The sequence below is a fragment of the Brassica rapa genome, chromosome A02, assembly GCF_000309985.2.
Source record: "Brassica rapa cultivar Chiifu-401-42 chromosome A02, CAAS_Brap_v3.01, whole genome shotgun sequence".
Taxonomy (NCBI): Eukaryota; Viridiplantae; Streptophyta; class Magnoliopsida; order Brassicales; family Brassicaceae; genus Brassica; species Brassica rapa.
This window is the reverse complement of record NC_024796.2, coordinates 4,333,533-4,348,543: the sequence shown is the minus strand read 5'-3', so window position 1 is coordinate 4,348,543 and position 15,011 is coordinate 4,333,533. Positions and strand designations below refer to the sequence as shown.

The window sequence follows — 15,011 nt, the reverse complement described above, 5'->3', positions numbered from 1 at the left end:
ACTTAAAAATGTTGGAAGAAAAAACAAGAATTGGAGAAGTTACGTGGGAAAAGGAGGTCGACTTTTCAGCATTATTAAAACACGAAGAAGAAGCAGCATCACACTTCTCAAGATATCACTCACTCTCTCTCTCAGACACACACTATCGTTTCCTAGAGAGGAGAGAGAGAGAGATCATTCAACAGTTCCATTATAAAATACCCTCTTCAAGTGAAGCAAAAGTATCATATTCTTCTTCAGCTATCTCTCTCCTTGCCCCCAGTCCCAAGATTGTAAGTTTCTTCTTCTTCTTCTTCTAGTATTGATTTCAAATACCTTCCTCTGTTTCTCTACGTACACCAAAGAAAGATACTTACTTGACTCTGTTTCTTCTTCTTCTTCTTGTTTTTTTTTATTTTCTCAAACTTAAAGATCTAATTTTTCCACAAAAACAACCCAAAGATTTGATTTTTTCCAGCTCTTTCCGGTACCCACTTTCTTAAAATGCATCAAAGTTTTCGAATTTACGAAGTTTTTCATCAAAGTTTTGTCTTTGATATACAATGGAACAGTTCATTTAACTCTTAGATCTGATTCTCTGCAGCTGCGTTGAAGAAAGATGGGGACTTTGAGTAAGGCTCTATGTCTTCTCCTGCTCTACTGTGTCTCGGCCTCTGCTGCTGCTACTGGTGGTTATCTCAAGTACAAGGACCCAAAGCAGCCGTTAGGTGCAAGAATCAGAGACCTCATGAACCGCATGACTCTCCAAGAAAAGATTGGTCAGATGGTTCAGATCGAACGCACCGTCGCCACACCCGAAGTCATGAAGAAGTACTTCATCGGTAAGTAGAAATATAAGGAGTTGGGTTCTATTAACGTTTAAGTGTTCGATCTATTGTCTAAGTGAGATGAGACTGTGTGTAGGGAGTGTGTTGAGCGGTGGAGGAAGTGTGCCTTCTCCAAAGGCCACGCCTGAAACTTGGGTCAACATGGTCAACGAGATTCAAAAGGCTTCTCTTTCCACACGTCTTGGGATCCCTATGATCTATGGGATTGACGCTGTTCACGGTCACAACAACGTCTATGGCGCTACCATCTTCCCTCACAATGTAGGCCTTGGAGTCACCAGGCAAGGCCCCCCTAAACGGTTTTGTTACTTGTAAGGCTTTATGAAGAGCCTAATCTTATGTTTGTGTGTGCGTTTTGATTAATCTTGTTAGGGATCCTAACCTTCTTAAGAGGATTGGAGCAGCAACTGCTCTTGAAGTTAGAGCTACTGGAATCCCATATGCCTTTGCACCTTGCATTGCAGTAAGTATAAACAGTTTTTTGAAGTAGTCTGATTAAGAGGCATGTGTGTGCTTAGTGTTTTGTTTTTGGTTTGACAGGTTTGTAGGGATCCGAGATGGGGAAGATGCTATGAGAGCTATAGTGAGGATTACAGAATCGTTCAGCAGATGACCGAGATTATACCCGGTTTGCAAGGTGACCTTCCTACCAAGCGTAGAGGTGTTCCCTTTGTCGGTGGCAAGTAAGCATCTTTTGCCTGTAATTTAAGGCCTTAAGACGTTCTTTATCTATGTTAATTATCTTTCATTTTCCACTAGATTTGGTTAGGATTTGAGTTGCTTCTGTATGATTTGATTTGATTTGAGTTGCTCACGCTTGGTGTTATTTAGAACTTGGTGGTGGTCCATTAGTATTAAAAGCTTTTGGATAAGAGATGGAATCAATGTGGTGATTATTCATTTTGCAAGTGCAAAGCCTGCCTGGCAATAAATGATTGGCCAACCCATGTGCTATGTTTCAACTCTTCTTATCTATAGTATGGTTTTAAAGAGTCACAGTTTGAATTTTCTGCCACTGTAGGACCAGTGTGAAGCATCTAAACAGTCCCTGTCCCACTTTATTTATATCCCATGAAAACTATTAGTATATTGGTTTGGCTTAGATTCATTTTAGTATTAGCTTAATTAATGCCTTAGTGTGTGACATGAACACATTGATTTATCTAAAATGCTTGTGACTGTTACAGATCAAAGGTCGCTGCATGTGCTAAGCATTTTGTGGGAGATGGAGGTACAGTGAGAGGAATAGATGAGAACAACACAGTGACCGACAAGAATGGACTATTCGGAATCCACATGCCTGGATATTACAACGCTGTAAACAAGGGCGTTGCAACGGTTATGGTGTCTTACTCCGCCTTGAACGGTTTGAGAATGCATGCTAACAAGGAACTCGTCACTGGTTTCCTCAAGAACAAGTTGAAGTTCAGAGTAAGACATGATACACTTGATAGTCGTCTGTGCTGTTCTTTGGTCCTAAAAGCAATTCTTTATGTTTCCTTTGCAGGGTTTTGTGATCTCGGACTGGCAGGGGATTGATAGGATCACGAATCCACCACATCTTAACTATTCAGCCTCTCTTTACGCGGGAATCAGCGCTGGAATTGACATGGTTGGTTCTAGGAAGTGATTTTAACCATACATGTTGTTTTGGTATGCGCTCCATAGTTACTTGATTTGGCTTGTGTTCTTTGATGCAGATTATGGTGCCATACAACTACACAGAGTTCATAGATGAAATCAACAGTCAGATTAAGAAAAAGCTGATTCCAATGAGCAGGATTGATGATGCAGTGAAGAGAATCTTAAGGGTTAAATTCACAATGGGACTCTTTGAGGAGCCACTGGCTGATCTCAGCTTTGCCAACCAGCTTGGTAGCAAGGTATGTTGTTTTAGTTTATCATCTGTTACACATCATAGTAATCCTTAGGCATGCGGGTTCGGATAGTTCGGTTCGACCAAAATCTTGCCAACTGAACCGGAAAAAAAGTTTGGTTCGGTATTCATGTAGTTCGGTTTTTAAAATTTTTACCGAAAGTAACCAAAGTTTTTGGTTACATTATACTGCGGTTAAAAATTCCGTTAAATTCGGGTAGTTGGGTTAGTTCGGTTCAAAATTTTGGCTAATTCAGTATGGAATTTGGTTAACATTTTTTTTTTGAAAAAACCAAACTAACTGATAACCGAACCAAAAACCAAAGTTTTTTATAAACCTGCCGAACTGAACCAAACTCTAACTGAACCAACCGAAAATTTTAATTTGCTAGTTTTAAAAAATCATCAGTATGGAACTGAACAAAACATTTCTACAATTTTTGACAGGAACATAGGGAGCTAGCTCGTGAAGCTGTGAGGAAGTCTCTAGTGCTGCTCAAGAACGGTAAGAACAAGGGAGATAAACCGTTGCTTCCTCTGCCTAAGAAGACGGGAAAGATCCTTGTGGCGGGAGGACACGCTGATAACTTGGGATACCAATGTGGTGGCTGGACCATCACCTGGCAAGGCCTTAACGGCAACGACCTCACCGTCGGTATGTTTTACTCTTAAACTTTATCTTTTTCTCTCTTCAGTGTCACAAAACTTGATCCTGAGTTTGGTTTTAACATTGCAACAGGTACAACGATCCTCACCGCTGTGAAGAACACAGTGGCTCCAACCACACAAGTCGTCTACAACGCAAACCCCGACGCAAACTTCGTTAAGTCCGGTAAATTTGACTACGCCATTGTGGTCGTGGGAGAGCCGCCGTATGCTGAGATGTTTGGGGACAGTACGAACTTAACCATAAGTGAGCCTGGTCCTAGCACGATAGGGAACGTGTGTGGATCAGTTAAGTGTGTGGTGGTTGTGGTCTCTGGCCGTCCTGTGGTGATGCAGCCTTACGTCTCGAAGATAGATGCTCTTGTGGCAGCTTGGCTTCCGGGAACTGAAGGTCAAGGAGTGGCTGATGCGCTGTTTGGTGATTATGGGTTCACTGGGAAGTTGGCCAGGACTTGGTTTAAGTCGGTTAAGCAGCTGCCGATGAACGTTGGCGATAAGTATTACGACCCGTTGTACCCGTTTGGTTACGGGTTGACCACAAAACCAAACAAGTTGTAGAAGACTTGTCTGGTTCGGAGGCAATAAGTTTTAGTTGTTGAGCAAAGCAAAAGAAAGATACTAAAAGGACGCAACGAAATAAACAGTTTTTTTTTTGTGTGTTGTAAGCGTCTATGATTTGAACCAGCCTGTTTTGCTATATGTGCTTATGAATCTGAAATTTACATGACATTGTCTCTCAGTTCACAAGCTTAGCTTAGTCTTCAAGCTCTAAAGCTTTGAAGTATTTACCATCTAAAAGATACGTCCCAACGGAGAGTCGAACTGCCCACAAGTCTTTAGGTTTTCTTGACACGATTCTGCAATAATAAACAATGTGATTAAATCCATAAAACTGATTATCACATAAAAACGTACACAAGAATGTTAACTCAACGAGAATGTCTTTATTATTACCAAGAAGGCATGGTTTAATATGAATTCTATGATTAAAAATGGATTGTGGAAAAAGAAGAAGAAGAATGACCTTCCAACATCGCCAGGCTTGACCAAGCCTGTGTTAGCCCTAAGACAAGGCATTGAAGCAGCTGTTTTTATAACTTTCGGGGCTTCCACGATGATTATTGGTGATCCCACTTGGAGCTTTGATTTTGGTGGAGGCTCTTTTGCGGTTTCACAGCATCTAACAGTGACTCCTGGCGTGATGGATCCACTGTACCATACCCCTGACTGCATCTTGGAGAAGTTAGTTAAAGAAGCAAAGGATAAAGCCATGGAAGAAGCAAGTGTGGGTTTCTGGTTGTAGTATGAGTGGATAAGTAGACTTTTGGAGTCATCGCTGGTAAGCCAATGGTCTCAGTGTTGGTACCAATCTTCGGTTTTGTCTTGGTTAACACTTCGGTTTATCTAAGTTCCAAATCCAATACTCTCCATCCGGATTATTTTTGGTCCTTTTATATGGTTTAATAATCACATTTCATCCTGTCTGTGAGAAGCAGACACAGCAGAATGAACTGGAACTCAACTTTTTATGTTCTATTCAAAAACATAAAGAATATACATAACATATCCCATAATTAATGGTAGACGGATAAATTCACCGAAATTAAATGGTTTCAAGGAGCATGGAGATAAAATATTTAAATAAACAAACAAAAACATTATAATCTATACATAAAAGAAAAAAAAAAGATTCTAGGACCTGGTCCTTTAGTATCTCTGCTTTGTTTGTGAAGCTCTACACCCTTTCATTTCTTAGTGTAGGAAAGATATGGATCCTGTGCCAGTGTTAGAACATCTGGCCTATCTCCTTGGTTATATGTTAGACACCTTCGAATCAAATCCTGCAGAAAAAAAATGCAATTGTGAGTGACCATGGAGATACACTTTAATGACAATTTGGTTCTACTTTACTTAAGCCTGGTTTAAGATTAGTACCTTTGCTTCATTCGAGATGGAAGGTTTTGCTGGGAACTCAACCTTTTTGGCTTTAATGATCGTGTCTTCTCGTAGAATCCGTTCTTGGCTTTGATCATGTCCAAATGGTCGCTTTCTAAATAGCATTTGGTAAAACAGAACACCAACCGACCATACATCAACCTGAATTTTGAACACAGTTTAGTACCCACAACATTTTAACACATTTTGATTAAAACATCATTGATCAATCGCTAACCTTTGATGAGATCATAGGAGTTCTGCTAAGCTCAAAACACTCTGGAGGCAAGTACCTGAAACGCAGGATATTCAACCATGTTAGCTTACTCGGGAACTAGAAGAGATGTACTCAAAACTAGATTGCTCACCAGTATGTTCCAGCACCCTGTGATGTAAGCTCCATTCCTTGAGTACCAGCATTGTCTTCCACTATCTTGCTAAGACCAAAATCAGTCACTTTCGCTACTCCAAACTCATCAAACAGAACATTCCCAGGCTTCAGATCATAATGGATTATCTTCTGTGATCTTTTGTTCAGATATACAAGGCCTTGAACTATTTGTACAATGATAATCCTTGCTTCTTTCTCAGGAAGATTAGGCGTTGCCTTTAAAACCGCATCAAGGTCTTTTCCTGCAATTAAACATAAGAATGAGAACTGCTCGCCACAGACAAAACCATTCGTATATTTACAAAGAGATCAGAGAGTTCTGGTTTACCACTACAATATTCCAGAACAGTGCAGAATGTATCCATGTCAATTCTAAATTTATCCCAAAGCCGGACAATGTGGTGATGCACAAGATCTTTATGGATATCATATTCCCTCATGGCATGTCGGATGTAACTTTGCTTCTTTTCTTCGCTCCACTGAGCATTTAAACCATGAAGCTTGCACGCTACATATCTATGATTCACCAAATCATATGCCTGCTCAAAATCCGTAACATCAGACTACTGCAAATATTGTTCACATGTACAAAGAATGTGGTAGCTATTAGTGTTCTGACCTTATAGACTTCACTAAATCCGCCTTTACCAAGAAGATTAAGAAGAGCATATCTGCTATTCAAAACTGGGAAGTTATTGAAACGAGAACCATCTTCATCTCGTATGCGCTTCATCTCCTTCATAAGCTGACCCTTCTCCAGCTCATACCTCTCTCTCTCACGCAAAACTACTTCCTCCTCCTGAAACGTAAAGTTCATAGATGTATGATTAGAAATTTATAGAAACCAATCAACGTAGAGAAAAATAAGAAACTGAGGTGATGCATAAGGAGGAACATACCCGCTTAATACTAGCAAGGCGAGACTTGTAAATCTCATCGGGGATTACGTCTTCCTCCTGTGCTCCTGATTCTGAATCAGTTCCGTCACTCTTATCTACAGGCAAATGGAAACTCCCTGGGTCCTTAACATAATTGCAGACTGACTGACAAAGTAAGAACGATCTGGGAAACAAACATACCACCATTCTGTCTTTTCTTAAGGAACTTTCTCTGTCTCTCGATAACCTCCTTGGTTTCCAGCAATTGTTTCTGCTCGTTGTAAATTTTATAGAAATTAAAACAAGCACTGCAGGGAATACTCTGATTGTTTGATAAAATATCTCTACACAGTTTAACTTACAAGTTGTGCATTCAGATCTTTCAACATTTGTCCGTCCTCCCATGTCTCAGCTATGATGGTTCCCGTCCTGAAATAACCAGAATAGTCACACAGCTGATAGATTGAACTCACAAATTCAAAAAATAACCTCGTAACCTAGCAAAGAAGACTTTGAGCTACAGATTATAGAGAAATGTGAGATTAACTACTCCAATCGAGATAATTTAATAAGTTTACTAAAAAGCAAAATTGTATTTACTATACATATTTTATCATGCTTCCCGGTCATGATTAATCTCAATACTTGTATATGATTACAGAATTGACGAAATATATACTACGACTATAAGAATTTATATGAATACATTATGCAGACCTGAGTACGCCAACGCTGCCTAATCGCAAAGAATCATGTTTGACTTTTGTTCTTGCTTCTTGTCTCTCAGATTTGGAAACAGATATGAGAAGGTCAGATATTACTTTAGTTGTCTGCATCAGAAAAGAAAAGAACAGATGTCCGCATGTTTTGCATTAGAATGTAAAATTTATCATGAAAATTACAGAGAATAAGGGAGAGAAAAATAACAGTTTTCTACACCAAGAATATTCCTAGAGGATGTGCAAAAACTCATTAACTATGAGTTGACATGAAGATACCCAGTTCATTTCAAAAACTCAAATTAACTATGAGTCAGTAGAAGGCCAAATTGTTGGTCATTAGGCATTATATATCGATTCCAAATTCAAGTACCTAAATTTCGACCTTACTCTCAATAGATTGCCTGACTCTTGTGTCTACTTAGAGAAATACAAATACATGCTTTACGAAAAGAGCTCACTGCACACGGAGTATAGATGTGACACAGACAATTGCAAAATCCTATTGTCCAAACAGATATTTCAGTTCTCTAGTAGAAGCAGCATCATTAAATTAAGCGAGCATTCTAAACAAATAAGGAGACTGTCAAAGATGTACCTATTCTCAGGATAGAATTACCATACTTCTAATGGAGAATGTTTAATTAATCTAAGATTCTCCCAGACTCATTGATAAAACTAGAAGTAACTTTGCCATACTAGGTGGGACATTTAACAAAAGATAATATGACCTATTAATAACCCTTAATGGCTCACAGAAACAAGTAATTTTTGCCTACCTTTTGCTTCCCATGTTGTTCCTGATCTTTTAACTCTTTTGCCTCCTGCATGGATCATGGTTAAGATTATCAGGGAATAGATATATGTAAAAATTAGCATAACCAGAACTAGCTAAATCGGAAAGGCATTCACACATTACATTCTCAAGCTTGCGTAAAAGATTCTGATACTCAGAAGAATCTTGTCGAGATTTACACAGTTCCTCCTCCAGCAAGGTGATTTTTACTCGTAAAGATAATACATCCTCCTGATTTGTAGACAAGGAAAAGAACTGTCAATAAAGAAAGATATACGAGTATGTTTCTATTGTTGAGGATAATCATATATAACAATCACGTTCAATTATTCTATCAAACTTATATGATGCAGATATGTCATAGATAATGAAACGATAAGAAATTCTCTTAGGCAGAAGATATTACAGAGTAAAAGAGATAACGAGAGAAACTTACATCCTGAACAGAGCATTCACCATTCCTGAGTTGCCCATCAGCCTTAAAATCCTGAAGAGTTTAAAATGCAGAACTGTCATCAATAAAATGCATCTCCCAAGATCGATTCATATCTAGGTAATGACTTTCTTCAACAAAGTGGGAAATGGTCTTAATCATTTCTTGCCCTGCTTAACTTTTCCTCATAGCGGGATAGAACCTAAAACTAATGTCCTCGATGATGAGAAGAGCGAATGGATGTAAAGATCATATGAAGTAAACAACATTAACCTTTTGATCAGAGACATCCAGTTGACACTTCGCAGCTGATAACTGAGATTTTGTCACATCATTGTTAGTTTTAGAACCACGCCCTCTGCCTGTTGATGAAGCCCGACCTCGACCTTGCTTCTTCTTACTCACATCAACTCCTGTCTTGGTCTCAGCATCATTTTTCCTTCCATCATATGCTGCTGACTCTTGCGGCTTCAATTCAACATTTTAAATTCATTAAAAGGGAGACAAAACTTGCATCATATCAGATTGTTTCACTATTGTTCGAAACCTATATCAATATAACTATGAACCAGACAAAGGGACCGAAAAAACTCAATCTTTAAACTGAAAATTCACTACCTCAGCATGATCAACAAGAGTGGAGTTGTTGTTGTTAAAGTCTTGAACTTTCTGGCGCTTCTTGGTATTAGCTCGGATTAGGAAATCTCCTGTGTTCTGAGACAGTAGTAACAACGAGAATACTATTAGACATCAAATCTAAAAAAAAAAAAAAAAAAAAGCAATCCAAAGTTACCTCGTCGTCGGAATCACTGATAGAGACATCCGACGATCCCGCCGCTGCAGACGCCGCGACTTTCGCAGGGGCGGAAGCAGATGACCAGACGAAGAGCTGCTGCTGCGGATGTTGAGGCTGTGGCTTAGCGGAGGAGGCGGTTTTGCCGGTCAAGCGAGCCTCGAGCTTCGCGATTTTATCGGGCAGAGAGTGATCGGACTGATTAGAGGAATTGGATGAGAAATGCATCACCATGTCCTCCGACATTGCCAACACACTTCACGGCAAAAAATCGAGAAAATTAGGGTTTAGAAAGCAGATTCAGCGAATTGAAGGTTAGAATCTGGGTGTGAATAGGAAACCCATTAATTGGTTTTTGAGCTTTTCTGCGGAGGTGATTTCACTTTGAAGGGGTAAGACGTAGAGAGGAAGATAGGAGTAAGAGAGGGTGAAGATGAAAATTGAGAGGAACCCTAAAAGAGGAATTAGGAGGGAAAGAGAGGAGGATTGTGGTCAACACAACAAAGACCCAAAGCTCTTTTTGCTCAACATTTTAGTTGTATCAGATTTAGCCTAGATCGGGTTATTAATTTCAGATATGCTATTGAGACAGTAAAGGAAAGTTTTTTTTGTATAAACTGCAAGCAATGCATAATATATAAATTAACAAAATATTTTTACTTTTATATTTATCTGCTATGATAATAATATTTATTTATTTTAGCCATATATATATAATTAAATTGAAAAATATTTAAAATTATTAATGCTATATTAACCAACATATTTATCAAATTTATTAATATGAAATTATACGAATTTGCTAATATAAACAAAAAAATCAAGTTGTTTTCGTCTAATGGTATAGGAGCTCCAGCTGGAGTGCCCGCCTCTGGATTCGAGCTTTGGCCACTACGAAATTTACATGTGGAATGCAGCATTCAAGACCGAAGTCCGTTATACGGTGAGCTACATGGTGACGCCTTGGCAGCGTCCATGCTCACTTCGGTTTTTAGTCTCGACCACCTCGGTGGGACTGAGATACTCGGTTAGCGAAAAAAAAAAAAAACAAAAAACTCGAAAGCCTCTGAATAAGACGGAGTCTCTTTCTCTTAAACTAGGAAACCCTTAACAATTATCCGACTGTCTTCATTCATCTGCGCCGCTCTCGCTCTCTCTCAAATTGATTCCTCTCCAAATCAACCTTTCTCGCCCAAAGTTAATTTCAGGTGAGTACTCGTTGATTCGTCTTCGAATTCATCTCAAATCAAATCCTGTTCGAAGCAGTTAAGTATAGAGATTGAAATAATCTAGATTTTGCATCTTGAAGCTTGACCTAGATTTGTTTGGGAGTATATGATCAATCGTATTGAATCCTAATTGGGATTCGAAATTTGTTATCTCGTCTCTTTGATGATGGAATCTTAGCTACGTTATCGTTTACGTCGCGATTATCGCTTTGTTGTAGAAGCCCTAGTTTCGGTGGTGTCTGTGTGCTTATTATTATTATCTTTGATTATTCCTTCTCAGTAGCAATCATGGCTGACGAAAACAATGAGATGAAGGAGGTCAAGGACGAGCAAGAAGTAAGTTACTTCCTTCCTTTCATATCTTAAAGTTTGGCTTTTTTTTTCTTCTTTGGTTTGATAACTTATGATTTTGTGTGGTTTTAATTGTTAGCTCGCACCCTTTGATCCAACCAAGAAGAAGAAGAAGAAGAAAGTTGTCATTCAAGATCCCATCGAGGAACCAACTGAGGCACAAGCGGAGACGTCTGATTCATTGTCTGGTATGCTCTACAGTCTAACAAATTTGTTTCTCATTATCGGTTGCCTACTCTGATTTTTTATTTTTTATTTTATTTTCCTGCAGCTAATGATGGCCTTGATGGTCCATCTTTTGGAACCAAGAAGAAAAAGAAGAAGAAGCCTGTGAGTATTCTGTGTCTTCTGAGTTTTTTTTTTTAATTCTTATTCGTTGAACTTGTGGTTTGATGATTCATCATGTGCCTTCTTTTTGTTTTGATGGCCAGGTTGAATCAAGCTTATTGAATGAAGAAAGTGTTGATGCTCCGGAAGATTTGGAGGGTACTTTTAAATTCCTTTTCTTTTGGTAATTAACTGTTTCTAGCTACACAAAGTTGAAACTCGCTGGGGATATATTGCAGAGAATGCTAATGACGAGGAAGAAGCAGAAGGAATTGATTTGCAGCAGCAGCAGCAACGTTACCCCTGGGAGGGAAGTGACAGGGATTACATGTATGACGAGGTCAGTATATCTTTTGATGGTTTGACGATCGTCTTTGATTATGAAAAATGTATACTGCTTCGGAGGATTCTTTCCTTAAGTCAATGTATCATTCTTTAAAATCTACCCTCTGGTTGGTTTTTGATGATGCGGTCTATGTTTGCAGCTTCTTGGAAGAGTCTTCAACATTCTCCGTGAGAACAATCCGGAGCTTGCTGGAGATAGGCGTCGTACAGTTATGAGACCTCCTCAAGTTCTTCGTGAAGGGACAAAGAAGACAGTGTTTGTCAACTTTATGGACCTCTGCAAGACGTATGAATAGACCTCAATTATCTTCCTCTTCAAACTTGTTCGGTTAACCATAAGTAGTGGTTTTGATGACTGTACGGCGTTTTAAAAATAAATATTTCAGGATGCATCGTCAACCAGATCATGTGATGAATTTCTTGCTTGCTGAGCTCGGAACGAGTGGTTCTCTTGATGGGCAGCAAAGATTGGTTGTCAAGGGAAGATTTGCACCCAAGAATTTTGAAGGGATATTGCGTCGTTATGTCAGTAAGTAACTTTCTCTTTGGTCTTGTAATTTGAATACTAATTTGGAGTTCTTAATGTGATTCCTTGGTTATGTTATTGGCAGCTGAGTACGTCATTTGCCTTGGTTGCAAGAGCCCGGACACAATTCTCTCAAAGGAGAATCGTCTCTTCTTTCTCAGATGCGAAAAGGTACAATTTGATTTATTTAGTCCTTGTCTTGAAACATGCATGCCTTTATTTTTGCTTTTTGCGCAACTGAGTAATAAAACCTTTGCCGTGTATTAGTTTAAGAGAAGCTTACATATGTCATTGTCTTCCCCTTATGCTTATCACATTCAAAAAAAAATTCTTTCGTGTATTAATTCTCTTAATAATACTGCTAGGATTGCCCGCCCTCACAGTGTTTTATGCTTGTAGTATTTGTTATAACTTATAACTGATATACCTAACGAACCCTCTCTTGTATAAACTCACCAGGAGGCATGCTTTTAGTAGTGAATCACATTTTTCTCGCGTAATTGATGAATTATGTAAAGCGTGATTGGCGATGATGTTGATACGTTACCTACACTGCAGTCTGCAGTTACTATTTGTAGCTATGATCAACTTTCTGTGTTTCTGTTTGGAATAATATTGATGAATGGTACTTGTTTTTGCAGTGTGGATCTGGAAGATCTGTGGCGCAGATCAAAGCTGGTTTTGTTGCTCGTGTTGGTCGCAGGAAGACTTGAGAAATTGGTCGGTGAAGTGAGTGGTGTTTTTGTTTTGGGAAACTAAAGAGCTTTTGTTGTGGAGTTGAAATACTTGTGTTGTTTTTGTTTTGTTTTGTTTCTGAATATGATTCATAATCTCCAGAATTAACTTCACATCAAATATGGAATATGAATAAAGACCTTCTACTTTGTTAGATTCATGTGGTTCACTTAAATCTTCTACTTCCTCCTCTCCTCTCAGCACACAGGTTGCTTCTATTGCTAGCTCCCCTGGAAGTTGTAGGTTTTATTGAACTTGGCCGTACATCTTACATTTGTTGTTATTCGCAATATAAATCGTATTTTATAAAGACTCGGTTTGAAAAGGTTATTATAGCAATAACACAGACTTCGTTTATATTACAAACACATTGTATCTCAAAAAGATAACCAGTTGAATAACATAACATCAAAGAGTTAATAGTTAAGAGATAAGACTCTAGGGACACTGTTTTTAAGACCACAATACTCTTTGTCTTCATCCTTGGAGAGAATGTAAAATGATAAACATGTCGGGCCACTCCAGACAATGCAAACAAATCTTCGGTTTGTCTAACAAACCTGTACACAGACACTATCATACAACACACATCATAACGTTTCACTTATTGTTCGTTAAGCTTATTGTAGCCTTGAAGGTTGATCTTCGGCTAAGCAATAGGAGACTCCTCCTTAATAGAGGCAATGTCTGTTGGGACGTCTGTCTTCTTCATGTCTGAAGCAGGGTAAGGGTTTTTGTTGACCAACCTTGCATATAAAGAATGTGAATGTTTCTATTAGATGCAATCTCAAGGTAAAAACTATACATCTAAGTTTCAAGGGAAATGGAGAAAGGATGCATACCTGTCCCTTCTCTTCTCAAGGAATCGTTGAAGCGAATGCCTCCTTGCAATTGGCAGATCTGAATCGTAAATACATAACTAGTGAGCATATCCATATTCAATGTTTAAACATTTCTGTAACCATGTGAAACTGAATACTTACCAGCAGCAGATCTGCAAAACGGAATTGGGTTAACGGGCAATGACGGTGCAGCTGGTGAAGCTCCAGTAGAGGTGCTAGAGAAAGAAGGAGCTCTGTTCAGTGCTGGAGAAAGGACAGGTTTGACGCTTGTTGAGTTCTTTGTCTCAATGGATTTAGCAGTGGCAGCAGCAGCAATGCGGATGATTTCTTGAATCTGTGTAAGAAAAAAGTCAAATCTGAGTTTTGCAGACAAAACATAAAACATAAAAGCAGAATGTGGTCTAATGGAGTAATGGATCAAACCTTTTCTGCTGGGATTCCATCGAAGACACAAACTTTCCCACCAAAGAAGATAGTAAGTTGATTTGGAAGGATGGTTGAAGGATCTGGCACATCAGAGGAAGGAGCGTCCGTGGACCTTCAATAGAAGACAAGCCATTAAAAGTTGTTACTTCACTATAAAGATGGACACTTTATGCAACACTGAGAACAATATTATAAATATTATAGGAGGAATAGATGATTATAATGAATCCAGTGGCTCATGTTTAAAGAAAACTCCTAATCACATTTACTCAAAATTCATGTATAAATGTAGAAACTTTAGGCACAGTTTGTTCCAGACAAGAACAAATTGGTTGATTATGACTTTCCCTAAATAGCAACTATCCTTCTATACATATATATCCAAATGTAAAAATATAGATAGACTAATCCATACACTTTCACACCATTTCCATAACTAGAATCAATTTAAATCAACATCAAACGGGAGAGTAGATGAAAAAATCCGAAATAACAGCAATTTCAAACATAACTCATACCTAGCTTCGTGAACCGGTTCCTCAGCTGAGAATCCACCTTCTCCAGCAACAGATCCGTCGATGGTACCATTCACGGTTCCGTTACCGGCGATTTCAACCACGTGATTCTCCTCGTCGCCGTCACCGTCGACAACACCACATCCCAGGATATCTCCGCAACCACCTTCGACGGGGGCGCGTGGCTCAACTTCCACCTTAACCATTGTCAGTTTCTCAGATTCTCGCCTTCTTTATTCGCGTCGTTCCCTCAAAGATTATCCTACAGAACCTTCAATTATTCTCGCCTGCTTTGTTTGTTTCTTGTCTGACTTCGACGTTACTCAGACAAATAAAGTACATCGTCATTTTACAACGTGCGCGAATTCAATACGCCGTCGTTTTACAACCTTCAATTATTG

General features: G+C 38.9%; 5 protein-coding genes across 10 annotated transcripts; 2 read left to right on the top strand and 3 right to left on the bottom strand.

The window, feature by feature from the left end:
• The first annotated feature begins 25 nt into the window (after positions 1-25).
• On the top strand, positions 26-4,106 carry LOC103851390 (beta-glucosidase BoGH3B). 2 transcript variants are annotated; one of them, XM_009128245.3, is made up of 10 exons: positions 26-272; positions 584-821; positions 904-1,108; positions 1,200-1,290; positions 1,368-1,510; positions 2,015-2,258; positions 2,335-2,439; positions 2,528-2,710; positions 3,151-3,358; positions 3,443-4,098. In XM_009128245.3, the coding sequence occupies exons 2-10, from the start codon at positions 599-601 to the stop codon at positions 3,925-3,927; spliced, it is 1,887 nt and encodes a 628-aa protein (XP_009126493.2). In that variant the 5' UTR covers positions 26-272; positions 584-598; the 3' UTR covers positions 3,928-4,098. The 2 variants fall into 2 exon arrangements, with proteins under 2 accessions (XP_009126493.2, XP_033141493.1); XM_033285602.1 differs by lacking the exon at positions 26-272 and adding an exon at positions 305-466 and having other exon boundaries at positions 3,443-4,106.
• LOC103851391 lies at positions 3,993-4,798 on the bottom strand. Of its 2 annotated transcripts, none has more exons than XM_009128247.3 (2): positions 4,394-4,798; positions 3,993-4,226 (listed from the first exon to the last, which is right to left on the bottom strand). In XM_009128247.3, the coding sequence occupies exons 1-2, from the start codon at positions 4,639-4,641 to the stop codon at positions 4,124-4,126; spliced, it is 351 nt and encodes a 116-aa protein (XP_009126495.1). In that variant the 5' UTR covers positions 4,642-4,798; the 3' UTR covers positions 3,993-4,123. The 2 variants fall into 2 exon arrangements, with proteins under 2 accessions (XP_009126495.1, XP_033141494.1); XM_033285603.1 differs by having other exon boundaries at positions 4,004-4,261; positions 4,394-4,700.
• An 80-nt stretch (positions 4,799-4,878) lies between these two features.
• Positions 4,879-9,866, bottom strand: LOC103851389 (serine/threonine-protein kinase TOUSLED). The gene is made up of 16 exons (XM_009128244.3): positions 9,315-9,866; positions 9,140-9,235; positions 8,795-8,989; positions 8,525-8,575; positions 8,212-8,319; positions 8,072-8,116; positions 7,291-7,403; positions 6,936-7,002; positions 6,775-6,844; positions 6,595-6,689; positions 6,315-6,494; positions 6,024-6,234; positions 5,673-5,937; positions 5,543-5,597; positions 5,305-5,466; positions 4,879-5,210 (listed from the first exon to the last, which is right to left on the bottom strand). The coding sequence occupies exons 1-16, from the start codon at positions 9,558-9,560 to the stop codon at positions 5,115-5,117; spliced, it is 2,055 nt and encodes a 684-aa protein (XP_009126492.2). The 5' UTR covers positions 9,561-9,866; the 3' UTR covers positions 4,879-5,114.
• A 469-nt stretch (positions 9,867-10,335) lies between these two features.
• On the top strand, positions 10,336-12,981 carry LOC103851388 (eukaryotic translation initiation factor 2 subunit beta). Of its 3 annotated transcripts, XM_009128242.3 has the most exons (10): positions 10,337-10,522; positions 10,824-10,879; positions 10,974-11,082; positions 11,166-11,224; positions 11,326-11,380; positions 11,461-11,561; positions 11,707-11,852; positions 11,953-12,095; positions 12,178-12,263; positions 12,734-12,981. In XM_009128242.3, exons 2-10 carry the CDS (start codon positions 10,832-10,834, stop codon positions 12,803-12,805), a joined length of 819 nt encoding a protein of 272 aa, XP_009126490.1. In that variant the 5' UTR covers positions 10,337-10,522; positions 10,824-10,831; the 3' UTR covers positions 12,806-12,981. The 3 variants fall into 3 exon arrangements, with proteins under 3 accessions (XP_033141491.1, XP_009126490.1, XP_033141492.1); XM_033285600.1 differs by lacking the exon at positions 12,734-12,981 and having other exon boundaries at positions 10,336-10,522; positions 12,178-12,374; XM_033285601.1 differs by lacking the exon at positions 12,734-12,981 and having other exon boundaries at positions 10,392-10,522; positions 10,827-10,879; positions 12,178-12,374.
• Positions 12,982-13,140: 159 nt separating this feature from the next.
• LOC103851386 (protein TIFY 3B) lies at positions 13,141-14,937 on the bottom strand. Of its 2 annotated transcripts, XR_004455563.1 has the most exons (6): positions 14,614-14,937; positions 14,093-14,207; positions 13,811-14,003; positions 13,670-13,727; positions 13,402-13,573; positions 13,141-13,290 (listed from the first exon to the last, which is right to left on the bottom strand). XR_004455563.1 is itself a non-coding variant. In XM_009128241.3 (5 exons), exons 1-5 carry the CDS (start codon positions 14,814-14,816, stop codon positions 13,477-13,479), a joined length of 666 nt encoding a protein of 221 aa, XP_009126489.2. In that variant the 5' UTR covers positions 14,817-14,936; the 3' UTR covers positions 13,181-13,476. The 2 variants fall into 2 exon arrangements, 1 of the variants encoding a protein (XP_009126489.2); XM_009128241.3 differs by having other exon boundaries at positions 13,181-13,573; positions 14,614-14,936.
• Positions 14,938-15,011: the final 74 nt, after the last annotated feature.

Excerpts from the sequence above, each read along its gene's own strand:
- LOC103851390 (XM_033285602.1), top strand. The coding sequence starts at position 599 with ATGGGGACTTTGAGTAAGGCTCTATGTCTTCTCCTGCTCTACTGTGTC. Across the intron at positions 1,109-1,199 it reads GTAGGCCTTGGAGTCACCAG|GGATCCTAACCTTCTTAAGA; the intron begins GCAAGGCCCCCC and ends TAATCTTGTTAG. Across the intron at positions 2,259-2,334 it reads AGAACAAGTTGAAGTTCAGA|GGTTTTGTGATCTCGGACTG; the intron begins GTAAGACATGAT and ends TTTCCTTTGCAG.
- LOC103851391 (XM_009128247.3), bottom strand. The coding sequence starts at position 4,641 with ATGGCTTTATCCTTTGCTTCTTTAACTAACTTCTCCAAGATGCAGTCA. Across the intron at positions 4,227-4,393 it reads AAGCCTGGCGATGTTGGAAG|AATCGTGTCAAGAAAACCTA; the intron begins GTCATTCTTCTT and ends TTATTATTGCAG.
- LOC103851389 (XM_009128244.3), bottom strand. The coding sequence starts at position 9,560 with ATGTCGGAGGACATGGTGATGCATTTCTCATCCAATTCCTCTAATCAG. Across the intron at positions 8,576-8,794 it reads TGGATGTCTCTGATCAAAAG|GATTTTAAGGCTGATGGGCA; the intron begins GTTAATGTTGTT and ends TAAACTCTTCAG. Across the intron at positions 8,320-8,524 it reads GTGAATGCTCTGTTCAGGAT|GAGGATGTATTATCTTTACG; the intron begins GTAAGTTTCTCT and ends TCTACAAATCAG.
- LOC103851388 (XM_033285600.1), top strand. The coding sequence starts at position 10,832 with ATGGCTGACGAAAACAATGAGATGAAGGAGGTCAAGGACGAGCAAGAA. Across the intron at positions 11,083-11,165 it reads GACGTCTGATTCATTGTCTG|CTAATGATGGCCTTGATGGT; the intron begins GTATGCTCTACA and ends ATTTTCCTGCAG. Across the intron at positions 11,562-11,706 it reads GGGATTACATGTATGACGAG|CTTCTTGGAAGAGTCTTCAA; the intron begins GTCAGTATATCT and ends CTATGTTTGCAG.
- LOC103851386 (XM_009128241.3), bottom strand. The coding sequence starts at position 14,816 with ATGGTTAAGGTGGAAGTTGAGCCACGCGCCCCCGTCGAAGGTGGTTGC. Across the intron at positions 14,208-14,613 it reads GAACCGGTTCACGAAGCTAG|GTCCACGGACGCTCCTTCCT; the intron begins GTATGAGTTATG and ends CTTCTATTGAAG. Across the intron at positions 13,728-13,810 it reads GTTTTGCAGATCTGCTGCTG|ATCTGCCAATTGCAAGGAGG; the intron begins GTAAGTATTCAG and ends TTTACGATTCAG.